This window comes from Bombina bombina, chromosome 7, assembly GCF_027579735.1.
Source record: "Bombina bombina isolate aBomBom1 chromosome 7, aBomBom1.pri, whole genome shotgun sequence".
In the NCBI taxonomy this organism is placed as follows: Eukaryota; Metazoa; Chordata; class Amphibia; order Anura; family Bombinatoridae; genus Bombina; species Bombina bombina.
In genome coordinates, this window is record NC_069505.1 from 183,978,314 (window position 1) to 183,999,019 (window position 20,706).

At 40.3% G+C, this 20,706-nt stretch overlaps 1 protein-coding gene across 4 annotated transcripts in view; it reads right to left on the reverse strand.

Moving 5' to 3' along the window:
* Positions 1-67: 67 nt before the first annotated feature.
* MYRF (myelin regulatory factor) overlaps positions 68-20,706 on the reverse strand; it is a 377,295-nt gene continuing 356,656 nt past the window's right edge. For all 4 annotated transcript variants that reach the window (XM_053720470.1, XM_053720474.1, XM_053720472.1 and 1 more), the window contains 2 exons: positions 4,375-4,479; positions 68-1,228 (listed from right to left, as the gene is read on the reverse strand). In XM_053720470.1, coding sequence (XP_053576445.1) covers positions 1,145-1,228; positions 4,375-4,479 — 189 coding nt within the window. In that variant the 3' untranslated portion in view covers positions 68-1,144. The remainder of the gene's footprint in view (positions 1,229-4,374; positions 4,480-20,706) is intronic.

The window sequence follows — 20,706 nt, forward strand, 5'->3', positions numbered from 1 at the left end:
GGTGGTGGAGTGTCATTTTCTTTCTTTAAAAATATAGCAAATATGTAAAGACACAAAACTTCTAATATAACGGTAACAAATATTTATATATATATATTTGTACATGGATATTTCAAATGCAAACCGGATTATCCAGTCCCATAGAGGAAAATAAAGTAGCAAAAGAAATATAAATATAAATCAGAAGAATATTAGAAATGCTTATCCTTGCAGATTACAGGTTGCTTAACCCATTCACTGCTGGAAGAGCCAGTGACCAAACTATTGGATCCACCAGCAATACATGGGTTAAAACCTGCAGCAATGTCAGTCGACACCACTATCCATGCAATTAGTGTCTTTAATTAAACGTAAGAAAACTATTTACAGGGTCACAATATTTAAACAAATAAAAAACCAGAAGAAAGAATGATCCTTCTGACAAGTCCAGTTTTTGGGTCTTCCATAAAGTATTCCAGAACAATGTCTGCCCATACGGCTTTGCACGCGAATGCTCTCAGAGTCTTTGGTGCGCTGCCTCATCCCCTGCACATACTGGAAACCTTCACGTTGGCAAGGGGAGGATGGCATCAGTATTGCTGTGGTAACATTAAGTGCACTTAAGTGGTTAAAGAATTAAATACAAACACAGAAAAAAAAAATCGAACAAAATACAATAAAACACTTGTCCATTCATTTCAGTAACTCATAATGGCTTCTTTAGTCTCTCACATTGTCTTATCTCTTCTGCAGGGCGTTAGGGACATTGATGGGGGATGTATGTTGACTTGCAAACTTGTATGAGAGGGAGGAATGTAACAGAATCGCAGTATTAAATATACATAAAATTGCTGGAATAGGCTAAAGCTGCTTTCAACCTTAGACGTTCCTTCCCATTTATTGGCTTAGGGAAGACTTTCTCTTGTCTAATTGGTGTGTCGTTGAGGGCGTCTCCTCAGTGTTCCAGTGTGTACCGTTTGATTCCAGTAGGAGCCCAGTAAATTCCAGTGTTGATCAGACTGGTCCAGTGTTACACATCCAGTAAATAATGACTTGACCCCATAGCTGTCCACAGTCCAGTGGGACATGAACATACACAACTTCTGTATCCATTTTGGGGTTAGGGTGTTAATTTTCAAGATTTCTTGATAGTTTTCCCAGAGAATCAATCACAGAGCCGGTAAAACTGGAAATAATAGTCTGTAACTTGCGAAGAAGCCAGTGATAGATCATAGCATTGTGTTGTACCCTTTAAAAAAAAAAAAATCAAATGAGTTATTTAAGATAATTGTATCACCCCATTTAATAAACTGTTCTTGCATCCCCAAACAAAAGGTTTGTTCTTCCTATGAAGACTTTAACTGAGCATCCTGATAACATTTTTTTATTGCATACTCAATTTGGGGACGCTTTACAAATACACAAGTGTTGTCAGCTATGTGTGGGTCTAATTGCAGTTTTCTATTTAATAGACATAGTAATCCATTACATACTGGTGAGAGTACTTAGAAACAAGGTATTTATTTAAAGTATATTTGATTGATGTAAAGTTGCTCTACGCTTTCTATAGTATAAATTCTATCGAGATTTTGGAGCCTAGTAGACTGCTTGATTTATTACAGGAACAGGCCAGTACATCTAAACAATAAAAAAAAAAAACAAAGTAAAGAAACTAGATTTAAAAACAAATATACATTTAAATATAGCTGAAAAGGGCTGTCATAACCTGGTAAAATCAAACGTGAAAATATAAGAAGCTTAAGAAGAAGTTACAAGACCTGACAATCTATCAGTAAGTTCAGAACATGCATGTGCACACGTATATGTAGCAATGGTACGTTTGTAATATAAACTGTTTAGCTATGTGTAGTAAAAATATTTGCAATATACTTTATTTGTCCCTTTTCCTGCAATTTTTAAGTCTGAAAATCATGAAGTTTGGCAGCTCTAAAACTTAGAAGTGCATAACCTAACGTTGCCTCATAGCTGTCCCTAATTGACCTGAGCAGGGTTGATCCTCCAGGCAACTGCAAAACAATGGATATTTTGCTAACAAAATGGCCGTGGCTACACTTGCCTACTACAGTAACAAGTCCAAGTTGGCTCCTCCAAATAAGGCATGTGGTGTGGGTGGAGTATTGCTCTTGAAAACAAGACTAATGCATTTTACCTGTTACGTTATTTTAAGACTTCAGAAAAAATGAATTGCTAGGTGTGTTTCACTAAAACTCATAACACTCCCTGCTTACCCTGCGCATTAATCAGACAGCTCTCCTATATAGACAGTGGATCACAATGCTTATAGCTTCCTGCTTGCTAAGCAGTAGTTTCAGACAGCTCTTAAGAGTTGGGGATCTTTTACAGGAATCAATACGGCTATGAAAATAACCAAAGGGAACGAGCGGCTCCTTCCGCATCCTCGAGAAGGATCCAAACGTACACATCTAATATAGCCAAAGAATCACAATGCTTATTGCATTGCTATTATTCCCTGATTTCTTTCAGTGTTTTTGTTGTGCTGGTGTTAGCAAGAATGTTTAAACCCTTTTGACATAAACAAGCAAGCTGGTGTGCATACACAGGGCAAAGGGTGAGAATGTACTGAAGAAATCTAGAGTACGGTCTGGTTGGCTGTACAGTCTACCTCAGAAAGAAACCCCCCCAACTTTGTGGGTGTCCCAGAGAGCCCTCACTGGATGAATATAAAAGTTTTTTTTTTTTTTTTACGGTTACTACAGAACAACTGTTCTTTACTCTAGAACAGATTAAAGATTCAACCACTTCGCTACCTGGAATTTCAGTGAAAAGGTTGCCCAAAGTGATGGATAATTTTTAGCATTTTTGCTCACTCCGTTTAAAAACAGAAATAGAGCCTTTGGTTTTTTTGTTTTTGTTTTTTTACCTATGAAATATATATATTTTGAATATATATATATATATATAATTAGGGCTGGGCATTGTAATTATAAATTACTATAAAGCCTTAGTTTTGCACAGTATCCTGTCGGTGCTAAATTCCGATGGGCCACTTTAATGCTACAATAACACCAGTCCACGAATCACCTGCTAGAGACACCTTCCCAGTCTATGTCCCGCCCCTACTCCCCGGGACCATCCCAGGAACGCTGACTGTTCAGAGGGAGAGACACGTCACGTATGCGCTCAGAATCTTCTCTTCAGTTGCCGCTGAGCCTGTTCACATGGGGTGAGTGATGTCACTTCTGGGAGGGGCTAAAAAGAGCGTACTCTGACGGTTTTTAAACCACAGCGATTAATCACGGTTTAAAACCGTGATTAATCGTGCAGCCCTAATATATATATATATATATATATATAAAAACAACCCAAGGTATGGATCTGTGCCCATTTTGGTATATGTGATGCCACTATTTGACCACCAAATACGATCATATTAGTGTTTTTTTTTTTGCACACTTTGGGTTTCTTTCTGAAATTATTTACACACAACTACTGCAGTCATAAGACAAATGGTTGTAAAATATTTTCTTGTGTCCCCTTTGTTCAGAAACAGAAGACATGCATGGCATTACCATTGTTTTTGTTTTTTTAGCAATTAGAAGCTGCTAATTCTGAAATTCCTGGCAGCGAAGGGGTTAATTGGGTAGCTTTTAAGGTTAATATTTGCTCTAGTTGTAGGGATTACCCTCCCACCCCTGATGGTCACCACCATATTAGGTTCTGACAGTCTGCCAGTATGCAGTTAGTTTTTTTTTTTAATATATTTATTTTCTGTAGTGTAGGGATCCCCCGATTTCCCCCCCCCCCCCACCTACTGAACCTCCATATTTGATACTGGCAATATCTAAGTATGCAGTCTGGGGGAGGGATTGTATTTTTTTTTTCCTGTCGTGTAGTGTTCCCCTACATGCTCTTCTCGCCTTCCCCTTCATGTGATCTCACTCTAGGAACCCATGCCCCTCTTATATCCCCTTTACTGTAGTGTAGACACCCACTATTTCTGTAGTGTAGGGAACCTTTCACCCAACCCCCTCCGACAATGGACCACCCACCCGTCTTCTATCTCAAGTTATCCGCTGCACCACCAACCACAATACAGACAGTCTCTTACTATATGAAGGCAGATGGTACTATGTGAACAAAGTACGCTGGGCAAAGTACTGTGTGACAAAGTACCTACCCCCAAATTGCACAAGAGGTTAAATGGAGCCTTTTTAAAAATATGCTTATTGATACTGAACATTTACTGTTCATTTTAAACTATAGCTGTACAATAAGTATATTTAGTATATGAATAATATACATAAATAATCTGAGCATATGTCATTCATTGGATAGCAACAATTTCTCGTGATCCACCGGTGCTAAAAGAGGCTGGCCCTAAGCATATGACCTAGTGCAGATACATTCACTTACCAAAGGAGCCACTCGCAGATGAAAAGTGAACTGTTGCAAGGGAAGCAGTTGTAGTCTCCAAAGGTGAGAAGTGGGTGTCATCTGCGTTTCACACACTCCAGATTCCTGTGACAGAAGAGGTAAGATGTACAACAGATTTCAGAATACTCAGTTATAGTAAGTAAAAATAAATAAATAAAATCACAGAGTGGGCATGTATGTGGCTAAGGATATATAACAGAGTACTACAATTACGATTTGTAGGGTATTACTAGTTTATTCCTTAATAAGAAATAAGTATTCTGAACTGAGTTCAGAATGGCATCTGGCACACAATGTCTAATGCGTTCAGTGATATAACCTGCAGAAAATATAGTGGGGATATATGGGAAGCTTAAAAAATTATTATAAAATTTAACTTTTAAAACTAATTCCGGAAACAGGACAAACATCTAAAAACATAAATAAAGATATTTCTCCTACATTGGTGTGTCCGGTCCACGGCTTCATCCTTACTTGTGGGATATTCTCTTCCCCAACAGGAAATGGCAAAGAGAGCACACAGCAAAAGCTGTCCATATAGCCCCCCCCCCTCTGGCTCCGCCCCCCAGTCATTCTCTTTGCCGCTCTGAACAAGTAGCATCTCCACGGGGATGGTAAAGAGTATGTGGTGTTAGTTGTAGTTTTATTTCTTCTATCAAGAGTTTGTTATTTTAAAATAATGCCGGTTTGTACTATTTACTCTACAACAGAAAGTGATGAAGAGTTCTGTTAAAAGAGGAGTATGATTTTTAGCACCAGTAACTAAAATCCATTGCTGTTCCCACGCAGGACTGTTGAAACCAGAGAACTTCAGTTGGGGGGAACAGTTTGCAGACTTATCTGCCCCAGGTATGACCTGTCTCTTTTCTAACAAGACATAGTAATGCTAGAAGACTGACAGTTTCCCTTAAGGGATCGGTAAGCCATTTTCTTAGACTCAGTAACAGAATTAAGGCTTATAATTGGGCTCTATGCTGGTTGACACTATTGTGGGCTAAATCGATTGTTTTATATCGTATTTATATGACATTTGGAGTGTTTTGTAAACTTTGAAACACATTTGGGAACGTTTAATTACGCCTGGCACTTGTTTAGACGCCTAATCTAGTCAGAAAGGCCCCTTCACTCTGGTATGCAGAGGGAGGAGGCCTCATTTTCGCGCCTCAGTTGCGCAGTTACTTCTCAAGGCAGTGCATGCAGCTTCATGTGAGAGGGTCCTGTGGCTGAGAAACGGACTCAGGAAGGCTTATATTCTGTGGGAATAACCCCTAAGGAAGGTAAAAGCCGCAGCAAAGTCTGTGGCGGGGACTGTAGTGTGTTTTAAACCGGTAAATTGAACTATTAGCTCCGGTTTGCTCATTTAAGGGGTTAGAGACTTGAAAATTGGTGTGCAATACTGTTAAAGCATTAAGACACTGGGGTGTAAATTTTATAAAGATCGGATATTTCCTTGATAGTTTTTCAAACATTCAGAAATAAAGTGTGCTCTTTTTATTATTTAAAGAGACAGTAACGGTTTTGTTTAAAATCGTCTTTATTGCATTAATAGCCTGCCTAAATCTGTCTAACATTTCTGTACCTTCAGATAGCATATGTTCTGTGTGTATGGAAGCCAAGGTGGTTCCCCCTTTAAATGTATGTGCAAATTGTGCCATGGCGTCCAAACAAAGTAAGGACAGTACTGTCACATTTAATAAGGTTGCCCAAGATGATTCTTCAAATGAAGGTAGTGGGGATAGCTCATCATCCTCTCCTTCTGTGTCAACACCAGTTTTGCCCGCGCAGGCGATACCTAGTACATCTAGCGCGCCAATGCTGGTTACTATGCAGCAATTAACAGCAGTAATGGATAATTCTATAGCAAATCTTTTATCCAAACTGCCAGCATTTCCCAGAAAGCGTGATTGCTCAGTTTTAAATACAGAGGATGAGCAAGTAGGCGCTGACGATAATTTATCTGTTATACCCTCACATCAATCTGAGTTGGCAGTGAGGGAGGGTCTGTCTGAGGGAGAAATTTCTGATTCAGGAAAAATTTCTCAGCAGGCAGAACCTGATATCGTGACATTTAAATTTAAGCTAGAACATCTCTGCGCCCTGCTTAAGGAGGTGCTAGCTTCTCTTGATGATTGTGATTCTTTGGTGATTCCAGAGAAGTTGTGCAAAATGGATAAATTCTTAGAGGTCCCAGTGCACGCTGATGCTTTTCCGATACCCAAGAGGGTGGCGGACATAGTGACTAAGGAGTGGGAGAAGCCTGGTGTGCCTTTTGTTCCCCCTCCTATATTTAAGAAAATGTTCCCCATTGTCGACCCCAGAAGGGATGCATGGCAAACGGTCCCTAAGGTAGAGGGGGCAGTTTCAACATTAGCCAAGCACACAACTATTCCTATTGAGGACAGTTGCGCTTTCAAAGATCCTATGGATAAAAAATTGGAAGGTTTGCTTAAAAAGATATTTGTTCAGCAAGGTTTCCTTCTTCAACCAATTTCGTGCATTATTCCTGTTACCACGGCGGCGTCTTTTTGGTTCGAGGAACTAGAAAATTCGCTCCAAAAGGAGACTCCATATGACGAAGTCATGGACAGAATTCACGCACTAAAGTTGGCTAATTCCTTTATTTTGGATGCCGCTTTTCAATTGGCAAAATTGGCAGCAAAAAATTCAGGTTTTGCAATAGTGGCGCGCAGGGCGCTTTGGCTAAAATCTTGGTCGGCGGATGTGTCGTCCAAAACAAAATTGCTTAATATTCCTTTCAAAGGTAAGACCCTTTTCGGGCCTGAATTGAAGGAGATTATTTCAGACATCACTGGGGGAAAGGGCCATGCCCTCCCACAGGATAGGCCTTTCAAGGCTAAGAACAAATCTAATTTTCGTTCCTTTCGCAATTTCAGGAACGGACTGGCTCCTAACTCTGCAGCCTCTAGACAAGAGGGTAATGCTTCCCAGCCTAAACCAGCATGGAAACCATTGCAAGGCTGGAACAAGGGTAAACAGGCCAAGAAGCCTGCTGCTGCTACCAAGACAGCATGAAGGGGTAGCCCCCGATCCGGGACCGGATCTAGTAGGGGGCAGACTTTCTCTCTTCGCTCAGGCTTGGGCAAGAGATGTTCCGGATCCCTGGGCACTAGAAATAGTCTCTAAGGGGTATCTTCTAGAGTTCAAGGAACTTCCTCCAAGGGGAAGGTTCCACATGTCTCGCTTATCTTCAGACCAGATAAAGAGACAGGCATTCTTACATTGCGTAGGAGACCTATTAAAGATGGGAGTGATACACCCAGTTCCAACAGCGGAACAAGGTCTGGGTTTTTACTCAAACCTGTTTGTAGTTCCCAAAAAAGAGGGAACTTTCAGGCCAATTCTGGATTAAAAAATTCTAAACAAATTCCTCAGAGTTCCATCATTCAAAATGGAAACCATTCGGACGATTTTACCAACAATCCAGGAGGGTCAATATATGACTACCGTGGACTTAAAGGATGCGTACCTGCATATTCCTATCCACAAAGATCATCATCAGTTCCTGAGGTTCGCCTTTCTGGACAAACATTACCAGTTCGTGGCTCTTCCATTCGGTTTAGCCACTGCTCCCAGAATTTTCACAAAGGTGCTAGGGTCCCTTCTAGCGGTGCTAAGGCCGAGGGGCATTGCTGCAGCACCTTACCTAGACGACATTCTAATCCAAGCGTCGTCCCTTTCCAAAGCAAGGGCTCATACAGACATTGTTTTAGCCTTTCTCAGGTCTCACGGGTGGAAGGTGAACATAGAAAAGAGTTCCCTGTCCCCGTCCACAAGGGTTCCTTTTCTGGGAACCATAATAGATTCTGTAGAAATGAAGATTGTTCTGACAGAGGTCAGAAAGATAAAGCTTCTAAACGCTTGTCAAGTTCTTCAATCTATTCCTCAACTTTCCATAGCTCAGTGCATGGAGGTAATAGGATTAATGGTTGCAGCAATGGACGTGGTTCCTTTTGCTCGAATTCATCTAAGACCATTGCAACTGTGCATGCTCAAACAGTGGAATGGGGATTATGCAGACTTATCTCCCCAGATTCAAGTAGACCAGGTAACCAGAGACTCACTCCGCTGGGGGTTGACTCAAGATCACCTGTCTCAGGGAATGAGTTTCTGCAGACCAAAGTGGATCATTGTCACGACCGACGCCAGTCTCTTAGGCTGGGGCGCGGTCTGGGACTCCCTGAAAGCTCAGGGTCTATGGTCTCGGGAAGAGTCTCTTCTCCCGATAAACATTTTGGAACTGAGAGCGATATTCAATGCGCTCCTGGCTTGGCCTCAACTAGCGAAGGCCAGATTCATAAGATTTCAGTCGGACAACATGACGACTGTAGCGTACATCAATCATCAGGGGGGAACAAAGAGTTCCTTGGCGATGAGAGAAGTATCCAAGATTATCAAATGGGCGGAGGATCACTCCTGCCATCTCTCTGCAATTCACATCCCAGGAGTAGACAACTGGGAGGCGGATTATTTGAGTCGTCAGACCTTCCATCCGGGGGAGTGGGAACTCCATCCGGAGGTCTTTGCCCAGTTAACTTAACTATGGGGCATTCCAGATATGGATCTGATGGTGTCTTGTCAGAACTCCAAGGTTCCTCGCTACGGGTCCAGATCCAGGGATCCCAAGGCGACACTAGTGGATGCGTTGGTGGCGCCTTGGTCGTTCAATCTAGCTTATGTGTTTCCACCGTTCCCTCTCCTTCCCAGGCTGGTAGCCAGGATCAAACAGGAGAAGGCCTCTGTGATTCTAATAGCTCCTGCGTGGCCACGCAGGACTTGGTATGCAGACCTGGTGAATATGTCATCGGCTCCACCATGGAAGCTACCTTTGAGACAGGATCTTCTAGTACAAGGTCCATTTGAACATCCAAATCTAGTCTCTCTGCAACTGACTGCTTGGAAATTGAACGCTTGATTCTATCTAAGCGTGGGTTTTCTGATTCAGTTATAGATACTCTGGTTCAAGCTAGAAAACCTGTGACTAGGAAAATTTACCATAAGATATGGCACAAATATATCCGTTGGTGCGAATCCAAGGGATTCTCTTGGAGTAAAATCAAAATTCCTAGGATTCTTTCCTTTCTCCAAGAGGGTTTGGATAAAGGTTTGTCAGCTAGTTCTCTAAAGGGACAGATATCTGCTCTGTCTGTTTTGTTGCACAAACGTCTGGCAGCCGTGCCAGATGTACAAGCGTTTGTACAGGCGTTAGTCAGAATCAAGCCTGTCTACAGACCTTTGACTCCTCCATGGAGTCTAAACTTAGTTCTTTCAGTTCTTCAAGGGGTTTCCGTTTGAACCCTTACATTCCATAGATATTAAGTTACTATCTTGGAAAGTTCTGTTTTTGGTTGCTATTTCTTCTGCTAGAAGAGTTTCTGAATTATCTGCTTTGCAGTGTACTTCTCCCTATCTGGTATTCCATGCAGATAAGGTAGTTTTACGTACCAAGCCTGGTTTTCTTCCAAAAGTAGTTTCCAACAGGAATATTAACCAGGAAATAGTTGTTCCTTCTCTATGTCCGAATCCAGTTTCGAAGAAGGAACGTTTGTTACACAACCTAGATGTGGTCCGTGCTTTAAAATTCTATTTAGAAGCAACAAAGGATTTCAGACAAACCTCATCCTTGTTTGTCGTTTATTCTGGTAAGAGGAGAGGGCAGAAAGCTACTGCTACCGCTCTTTCCTTTTGGCTGAAAAGCATCATCCGATTGGCTTATGAGACTGCCGGACGGCAGCCTCCTAAACGAATTACAGCTCACTCTACTAGAGCTGTGGCTTCCACATGGGCCTTCAAGAACGAGGCTTCTGTTGATCAGATCTGTAAGGCAGCGACTTGGTCTTCTCTGCATACTTTTGCCAAATTTTACAAATTCGATACTTATGCTTCTTCGGAGGCTGTTTTTGGGAGAAAGGTGTTGCAAACTGTGGTGCCTTCCGTTTAGGTAACCTGACTTGTTCCCTCCCTTCATCCGTGTCCTAAAGCTTTGGTATTGGTTCCCACAAGTAAGGATGAAGCCGTGGACCAGACACACCAATGTAGGAGAAAACAGAATTTATGTTTACCTGATAAATTTCTTTCTCCTACGGTGTGTCCGGTCCACGGCCCGCCCTGGCTTTTAGTCAGGTTTAAATTTTTTTATTTCTGTACACTACAGTCACCACGGCACCCTATAGTTTCTCCTTTTTCTCCTAACCGTCGGTCGAATGACTGGGGGGCGGAGCCAGAGGGGGGGCTATATGGACAGCTTTTGCTGTGTGCTCTCTTTGCCATTTCCTGTTGGGGAAGAGAATATCCCACAAGTAAGGATGAAGCTGTGGACCGGACACACCGTAGGAGAAAGAAATTTATCAGGTAAACATAAATTCTGTTTTACATGCACTCAACTTCCCATATATGTCAAATAATACAGTTAAGAGTTTTGTACCTGTGTGACTATGTATGTATGTGCATGTGTGCCCTGAGGAAGTCCCAGAAGTCATTGGGGATGAAACGCGCGTAGGCAGTTATATTACATGTGTGGGGTAACCGGCTTTTTTGAAGCTTGCATGGCGCTAACTGTAGGTTAACCCCAGCTATGCTCTTTCGGAACGGCATTAAAGTAGATTAGTGCCTGGTGGTATATCGACACGTTGAACCGAAGTTTTGTTGTTTGCGCTGAGATTAACTGTAAGTTTACAACAGTTGTACCATCTTGGAACAACATTGTACAAGACGAGTGCCTGATGTTAGTTCGGCACATTGCACCAGAGTTTGACATGGTTTTCTGATGTGAACTTTTGAAAGTGCTTCTTATGGTTGAGAATCGTTCTACTAAGCATACTAACTTTTCAGCTCCCTACACTGTTGAACAATACTTGCTTAAAGGACCAGTCAACATTGTAGATTTGCATAATTAACAAATGCATGATAAGAAGACAATGCAATAGCGCTTAGTCTGAACTTCAAACGAGTAGTAGATTTTTGTTAAATAAATTGCAAAGTTATATCTATTTTCACTCCCCCTGTATCATGTGACAGCCATCAGCCAATCACAAATGCATATAAGTATATGCTGTGAATTCTTGCACATGCTCAGTAGGAGTTGGTGACTCAAAAACTAAATATAAAAAGACTGTGTACATTTTGTTAATTGGAGTAAATCTGAAAGTTGTTTAAAATTGCTGCTGTATCTGAATCATGAAGTTTAATTTTGACTTGAGTGTCCCTTTAAGCACTTGACTTTTCCTGCTAACTTATAGTATTGCATGACCTTTAATACACGGCTTGTCCTTTTTCTCATGAGACGTGTGTGGCTGAAACTGAGTGCGTGTATGATAGATTGGGAACATGCTGAAATTCATAATAGCACCGTTTGGAACATTCCTCAACATGTACACTCCATTGTAATAATTTGCAGTCATGCTTACATAAATTGTGTGTGGAAGCAACAATGAACAACTTTATTTATGATTTTTTATGCCACTTTAGAGCTGATCCAAAAACTGATTGAAGTTTCATGCTTTGTATGTTTACACCATATTTCTTTCCAATGGCATGGAGAGTCCACGAATCCATTCAATTACTAGTGGGAATTCAACTCCTGGCCACCAGGAGGAGGCAAGAACTCCCCAGCAGAGCCGTTAAGTATCACTGCAAGTTCCCATAAACCCCTAGTCATTCTATGCCTTGTACATTGGGAGGATGTGCAAAGATGGTGTCTGAAGATTAACATACCCCCCAACTGTCCCGATTTTCGCGGGACAGTCCTGATTTTAGGGGTCTGTCCCCCTGTCCCAGGTTGCTAGCCATCTGTCCTGATTAAAAAAAATAAAATAAATTAAATTCTGGTGGGCCCATACTCAGAAGCAGCTGACTTTGCTCTGACAGGGTTAGATACCTGTTAGATTCCCTGTGGAAAAGGAATGGTGTGTGGGTTAAGCAGGAGTAAGAAGGCTGTATACACTCTGACCACGGGTAATGGTGACCTCTCTAACCTACCTCTGGTAGTGATGATGTCTAACCCCTGGTGATAATAGTAGCATGCCTTCAGTTTTATACAATGAGCAGTGCTAATACCAGGGTAACGAACAGTGGCAGCCACAGACTGCCAGCTAATGTGCTTGCCAACCCCAGGACCCCATACAATGAATTACAGATACTCATATATGATGTAGTGTGTGTGTCTATCTGTATCCATAACTCTGTGTGTGTGTATCTGTATGTATAAGTTTATGCTATGTAGTGTGTGCGTGTCTGCGTGTATAAATGTAAGCTATGTAGTGTGTGTATGTGTATCTGCATGTATAAGTGTATGCTATGTAGTGTGTGTGTCTGCATGTATAAGTGTATACTATATAGTGTCTGTGTATCTGCATGTATATGTGTGCTGCCTGTATAAGTGTATGCCATGTAGTGTGTGTGTATCTTCGTGTGTAAGTGTATGCTATGTAGTGTGTGTGTGTATATTCATGTGTAAGTGTATGCTATGTAGTGTGTGTGCATCTGCATGTATAAGTGTATGCTATGTAGTGTGTGTGTGTGTATCTGCATGTATAAGTGTATGCTATGTAGTGTGTGTGTATTTGCATGTGTATGCTATGTAGTGTGTGTGTATCTGCATGTGTATGCTATGTAGTGTGTGTGTATCTGCATGTATAAGTGTATACTATGTAGTGTGTGTGTATCTGCATGTATAAGTGTATGCTATGTAGTGTGTGTGTATCTGCATGTATAAGTGTATGCTATGTAGTGTGTGTGTGTGTATCTGCATGTATAAGTGTATGCTATGTAGTGTGTGTGTGTGTAACTGCATGTATAAGTGTATGCTATGTTGTGTGTGTGTATCTGCATGTGTAAGTGTATGCTATGTAGTGTGCTACTGTGCATTTTTGCTGACTTTAAAGGCCAGAATCTAGAATATTAATGGGGAATGCAGAGAGCAGTTTTAAAGAATTTATTATTAAATGTCCAATTAAAGGGACAGTCTACACCAGAATTGTTATTGTTTTAAAAGATAGATAATCCCTTTATTACCCATTCCCCAGTTTTGCATGACCAACACAGTTATAATAATATACTTTTAACCTCTGTGATTATCTTGTATCTAAGCCTCTGCAAACTGCCCCTTTTTTCAGTTCTTTTGACAGACTTGCAGTTTAGCCAATCAGTGCCTGCTCCCAGATAACTTCTTGTGCACGAGCACAGTGTTATCTATATGAAATACGTGAACTAACACCCTCTAGTGGTGAAAAACTGTTAAAATGCAATCTGAAAGAGGTGGGCTTCAAGGTCTAAGAAATTAGCATATGAACCTCCTAGGTTAAGCTTTCAACTAAGAATACCAAGAGAACAAAGCAAAATTGGTGATAAAAGTAAATTGGAAAATTGTTTAAAATTACATACAAGTTTATTTTGGCCTAGACTGTCCCTTTAAGATAAAAATATTTAGCAATGTCTTTGCAAAGGCTTATTAAATACATAGCTCACATAGCCATACCAGTGATTTGAGCTTGTGTTTGATTTGCTGCCTGTGTATTAAAATATATGACTTTATTTAGAATTTTATTTATATTACTTTGGTCTTATGATTTTTTAAGCCCCGCCCACCACATTTCAATTTTTTTGCCGCGCGGGGGGGTCCCTGTTTTGAATTTTGAAATGTTGGGAGGTATGGATAAATCCTTTAATGTGTACTTTTCCCTGCAAGCAAGGATTGGGGACATGCTGTGTCCATTTAATTCTCTTTAGTAAGAGTAATGGTGGCTTTTAGCAGTTGGAAGACGGCGACGTAATCCCTGCTTACCTTCCAACATTTATGCTATCCCCTAAATGGAAAACCAGGGTTGGTTACTCTGTTTTTCCTTTCTCTCCAGGTCCCCCTGTCATAGGTCGTCTCTCGTCTGAGTCTGTCAAACTGGAGATCCGGTGCCTGCCCTGCAGTTGAAGCTCTAAGGTCTCTGTCAGGATGAAGATTTTACTGGCTGACCTGGGGCTGGTGAGAAAGCTGCAAGACTGGTAAGTTCCTGGTTTCTCTTATCCCTCCTTCGGCTAAGGGTGTGGGATTTTTGCCTCTTTGCTCTGTTTTATCCCTCAGTGGGGGCAGGCGCAATTGAGACATACTTTGAGACATTAGCTTCTTCATGCCTGTATGTTTACTAGTTAAGTGGCGGCGCCTCAGTTTATGTGCCCCTAAATTGGCAATACTAGAGAGGTCACCGCACACTGTTCTGTGGACTCTTATATGGAGTCATAAGCTGCTGCAATGTGGGGTAACGCTGACCCAGCACACGGTGTAGGGTTGCCAGCAGTGTACACCAGAACTGTGCTACAAGCCTGTAGTGGCTCTGGGTTTGAGACTCTGGGGAGATATTCTCAACATGGCCTTTTATATAAGGTTTTTCTGTTATATTAAAAAGATACAGCTCATGAGTGTTTTTTTATGAAGCGTTAAGCGCACCCTTCATCTTAGTCCCCATAGCCCGCAATGTAAGGACATGTCAGGGCGCTGAGATGTGTACATACGTCCTTTATGTCATGCAGTGCAGTAAATATTTTTATAGGCAGCGCCTTGTGATGTTTTATGTCTCGGCCGGGCCCGAGATTTTTCCCGCCTCTGGCTGTGTTTTGGAGACGCTTTGCCTAATGTCTTTGCAAGATGCTCTGGTGGCTACTAGTTGCGCACTTAGCAAAGATTTTGGCACCATTAGTCTGCCCTTTCTGCAGCGCCTTATCAGTTAGGGGCTAAAAGTGTGTTTAAAGGGCCATAATACCCAAATGTTTAAACACTTGAAAGTGATGCAGCATAGCTGTAAAAGGCTGACTAGAAAATATCTCCTGAACATCTCTATGTAAAAAAGAAAGATATTTTACCTCAAAAGTTCCTCAGTAGCCACCTCCCATTGTAAAGGATTTCTAAGCAGCATTTTAGTGTGTCTGTCCTGGGACATCTTAGGGGATGAGCCTTGTGCACTCTCATATTATTTCACCAATCAGGTAAAAGAAGCTTACTATGAAATCTCATGAGAGTTAAGTCAAATCTCATGAGATCACAGTAAGAGTTCATGACCTCAGCACTGCTGATGCTGATTGGCTGCTGTTCATTTCTTCATTTTTTTTATTTTTACCTGCAGCTGGGAGCAGGTGAAGTATAACTTTTCACACAGAACTTACTCTGCTGAGCTGAGGAAATTGTGAGGTAAAATATCTTCTTTTTTTACATAGAGATGCTCAGGTGATATTTTCCTGTCAGCTTTTTACAGTTATACTGCATCAGTTTCAAGTGATTTAGCAAATGAGTATTATGTCCCTTTAACTTTTATTTTACATGGCGGTAGCAAGATCCACTTATCTTGGCGCAATTTATTTACACTCATAGGCGCCTAAGTTAACAATTGGCTGCTTAAGGGTCATCTCTCTTCTGTCTGTATGGTGTCTGTGAGATGCGTTTTTATGTAAAATATATTGACGCTATTTTGCCCGCCCCCTTTTTGCGGAATTTCCCTTCCTCGCTCCTCAGACCTTCTAGTTAGGATCAGGGTTTATTGTTTTACCGGGATGGCATTGTTACCCCCTATTTCTTTTGGACTCCTTAGTGGGATTTTACTTGGTGGTGCGCTGTCAGCCCACCCAAGTCAAGGGTTCAATTGCAGAGTCTTTTTCTCGGGTCACTTAGCTAGCAATCTTCTTGTGAAGGGGTAATGTCTTTTGTGGTTCTGATGCCTACATAGGGCTGTATGCTATAGCCTTGGTACTTCTGTATGAAGACCCAGGTTAAATACCCTCAGTGTTGGGGGTCAGGACTGAAGTGAGGACACATATTTTCAATTTAATCAGTGTGTCTCTATCTAGATATTTTATTTTGTATATGGGTCTTATTTTATTATCTCATACAGCCTATGTGGTGTTTTACAACTTAGACTCCTTCTTAGAACAGTTTTTTCTGTTCAACATTAGTCTGGGTTTTTGCTGCCATCTGGTGATCGTTTTTAGTATATTTATTTTTTCTTGTTTTCCTTTTTATTGAAATCGCTTATATTGAGGTGATTTCTTGAACAGTTGGCATATATATATATATATATATATATTATTTTTTGTATATGGACTAATTCTGTAATCCCTGACAATGAGGTGATTGCTATTAAGGTCTGTGACCTCATGCATAGTCATAAATTTCATTGTTTTTATATATATATATATATATATATATATACTTTATGACCCTACTACTTTAACGGTTAATTTCTTGTTTATGTATTCGATCAATGTTGTTATCTCTCATATTGAAGTCATTTTCCTTATGTCATGTCTTTGGGTATTATCCTAGGTGACATGCATATAGGATATTTAGTGATCATAAGACACTAATATATTAAATAGTTTTAGGTATGGGCCCTACATTTTTGTAGGGTTTCTTCTAATGTCTGTGACATGTATTACTCTACATATAATTGATCTGTTTATTAGTGATCTTAGGACATTTAATATGTTTATATTTATTTTTCCTTACTGTTTATGGGTTCTATAATTAATTTCCATCTGATGGGGTTATTTCCACTAAGGCCGGCGACTTTGTGTCGCTTTTCTATGTCCCATTCATATATTTTTGTGATCACGGGACTCCGATAGGTTTTCCTTCATATTTATATTATCACAGTTTGGGATCTCTCTCAATATGAAGTGGTCTTTTCAATTCTTGGTATCAAGATTCTAATATGTTTATTTTCTTGTGCCCCTAAATTGGTATAGGGACTTTATTTTATAATGTCCCTCCTTTTGTGAGAATTGTACTTTTTGGTGGGACAATAGTACATTATTTCTCCAATGGAGATGATCGTTCTTTTTTCAGCATTTTCTTTGCTGCTATGATTTTGCTTCTTATTTAGGAGCTTTGAGCTTTTCTACTCTATTTTTAGTTCAGGCTTTTCCTGTTCTTTATGTGTATATGTTCTGGTTTATATTACCCTGTCAGTTTGTCTCTAATATCTATGTCTATGAGGACCCTCCACCTCTTCATGCTAAATGTAGTTTGTGGGATTTTAAAACATTTACATGTTGTTATACCCTCTTTTCTACATGGAATCTGTTTATATAAGATACAGTCTTATTGCTGGGCAACAACTCACCCCCCCATGGGGATAGCCTTTGTTTTAGTCAGTAGTTGCATTCTCTACTAAAAAATGTTGCTTCAGCAAGTAATCATGGAAATTACAGCAATTTGCATATCTTAAGTGGTAACAACTTAAGAACTCAGAATTGTGAGTTCAATAAAAAGCATGGTTTTTATCACTCCTTTCTATCTCTATGTTTATCTATTTTTATCCATCTTTGGGTCTACCTGTAGCCCGGTGATATTCCTATGCGGCATTATCCTTCAGCCCTGGGTTGATTTCCTTTTTTAGGCATTATTTCAGATAGACAGATCAGTAGTATGTGTTATCGTATTAACTGTAATTCTCCTTGATTTGTCGCAGGTGCTGGTTCCCTTCTCTCTGTCCTGGGTGCTCGTTCATTTTTTTTTGTCTCAGGTACATGTTCTTGAGACCATCCTGGAAGTTTGTTACTACAGATACCAGCCTTCTGGTTGGGTAGCAGTTTGAGGTCCATTAAGGGATCTAAGAATTTGGACTAAGTCAGAGTCTGTTCTGATAATCATTTTAGTAGGGCTGCAACTAACGATTATTTTCATAATCAATTAATCGGGGGATTATTTTTTCGATTAATCGACTCATCGGATAAAAAAAAAATCTAATTTTTTTTCCTATATTTAAAATAAAATCCACATACTTACTGAGTGTTACAAATATAATCTTCAGACTAAAACTTTACATTAACACAACTGTTTGTCCAAATTTTAAGCAGCAGAACACATTTTTAGAATTAAGCAAAACAAAAGTTTGAAAAGAGGTAGAACTAGAAAGAGGTAGAGGGCACTATCACTATTTATCACATTTTGTTATTCACTCTTTCAGAAACTTTGCATTGAAATGCAATAATTTCAAAATGACCACATGCTCCTGGCTGAGGCTGGGTCTCTTTTTGCAAACTATATTGCCTGTAGCAGAGAAGAGGCGCTCAGATGGTGTTGAGGTGCCTGAGATGCATAAGAAGGGTTTTGCCAATTTCGACAAAGTGGGATATTTATCTTTGTATGCTCATTACCAATGCAAGGGGCCTCTTAACAAAGTGAGTCTTGACTTCATTCTAACATAAAAATATCTTTATCTATATGCAATGGTAAATAACCAGCTATAAGGTTAGGGAAAAAATATCTAGTCCACTCTTAAAATAACAGATATATACTTATACAGGTAGAATTTGGTATATATTAAAATTAATTAAAAATATAAAAAACTATTAAAAAAGTCAAAAGTGCTAAGGACTGTATATCAATAACAGGACAACGCCTTATACATTTATCTATGCAGTACATATCAAGCAATCCGCTAATAATTTTTCAAACAGATAATAGTGCACATCAATTCAAATAATAACTCCCATCAAATTAGGGCTAGGTATAAATAAGAAGCTCTGCACTATATCATGGAAAGCATAGTCGCAAATCACCTAATTTTAATATAAATATTCCAAATGATGACTCCTATTATTTCTGGGTTGCACATAAGCCAGTAGTAGTTGTAAACTTATATTGTCCTGAAAAAGTGAAAAGTAGATGTCTGTAGACGTCCTTTAGTGTAAGGGCATAACCATATAACACAATACCATGTGCAGGAGCTCATTGGAGTAAAGCAGCTGGTGCTGTGCACAGACCAACTAATTGCAAACCAACTAATCGATTATGAGATTCGTTGACAACTATTTTAATAATCGATTATTATCGATTATATCGATTAGTTGTTGCAGCTCTACATTTTAGTGTTGAGTACAATCTTCTATATCTTGATAGCCCGGTGTATCAGATTTCTATCGGACTACATTGATTCAGTGGCTTATAATGACCATCAGGTAGGAACATGGAGTTCCTTTGCTATGAAGAGGTAAATCGCATCATTTGGTGAGCGGAATCTCCCACTTCCTCATTTCTGTAATCTTTTCCCAGGCGAGGACAACTGGAAGGCGGATACCTGATCTGGCGGACATTCTCCCAGGGGAGTCCTCTTTCATTCTCAATGATAATGTTCCGTTAAGAGGGTCCCGGAGTTAGTCCTGATGACTTCTCATCAAGCCTACGGCCACACCACACTGAATGCGCCCGATCTTGTCTGATCTCGGAATTTAAAATGGATCAGTTTTAGTGACTACAAGCAATTTAAGGGCACTCTGGTAATTGCTTGGGATCCATTTGATCTCCTTTTTTCCTTAGTTTGCCTTCCTGCCTGCCTTCCTCAGGTGACAGCCCGTATCAGGAGCACGCTTCGGAGTTGGGTTACGGTTATGGTGTTGATGTTGTCTTCTCTGTAATATTTTTCTCTGAGGAAGGACCTGCTACTTTGGGGTCTTTTTCTTCATCCAAAGCTAGTTTATCTGAAGCTGAATGCTATGAGATTGAACGCCTAGTATTGTCTAGGCGTGGTTTTTCAGATAAGGTTATTGATACCATGTTAAATCTCAAAACAAGCAAACATATAATTTACAATGGTAATAATAATAAGAGACGTTTAGCCTATTTAAATAATAACGATATTTGTGAAATGTTTCACAAAAGAACAAAAAGTCCCATGAAATAAAAGTCCTCCAATCGGAAGTCTTAATAGTAAAACACTGGAAGTCCAGTATATGGGAATGATGGTAACACGGGTATTACAAGGCTTAGTTCCAAAGTATGATTGGTAAGTACAGTACTTATCTTATCACCAATGGAGAGGTGTGCAGAGAGTTTGTATCTGGCAAGTGCGTTGTGAGACCACCCTGTTGTTATGTCGGTCCGGAACTAGGAAGTGAGTCGAATTGGACAACTTCTCCTTATGAACCATCTCAGGCCAGGAAGCCCTCGAGTCCCATCCGCAGGTAATGTCCGCTGTTCAAAACCTCCGCCACCGTGGGCGTTTCCTCTTCCTTGTAAGGTATCCAGGCACTGACGTCAGCACATCCCATACAAGTGTGTAGCTTGGGCTATCAAAGTGGTTATAGGTCTGCAACAATCTGTTCCAGACAGGTGGATAAGTAAGTAGAATAATCGGCCGTTGAGTGCTCTTGCGGTATTTCCTTCTGCTGTATAATAGAAGATCCAAGACAGTAAATGAGCAAATCAGAGGCCGGGAGCTTGAAGCTGATTACAGTTTATTCAGTAATGCCAAATACAGATAAGGGGTCATTAAAAAAAAAAACCTCTGACGCGTTTCGCACATGCTCACATGC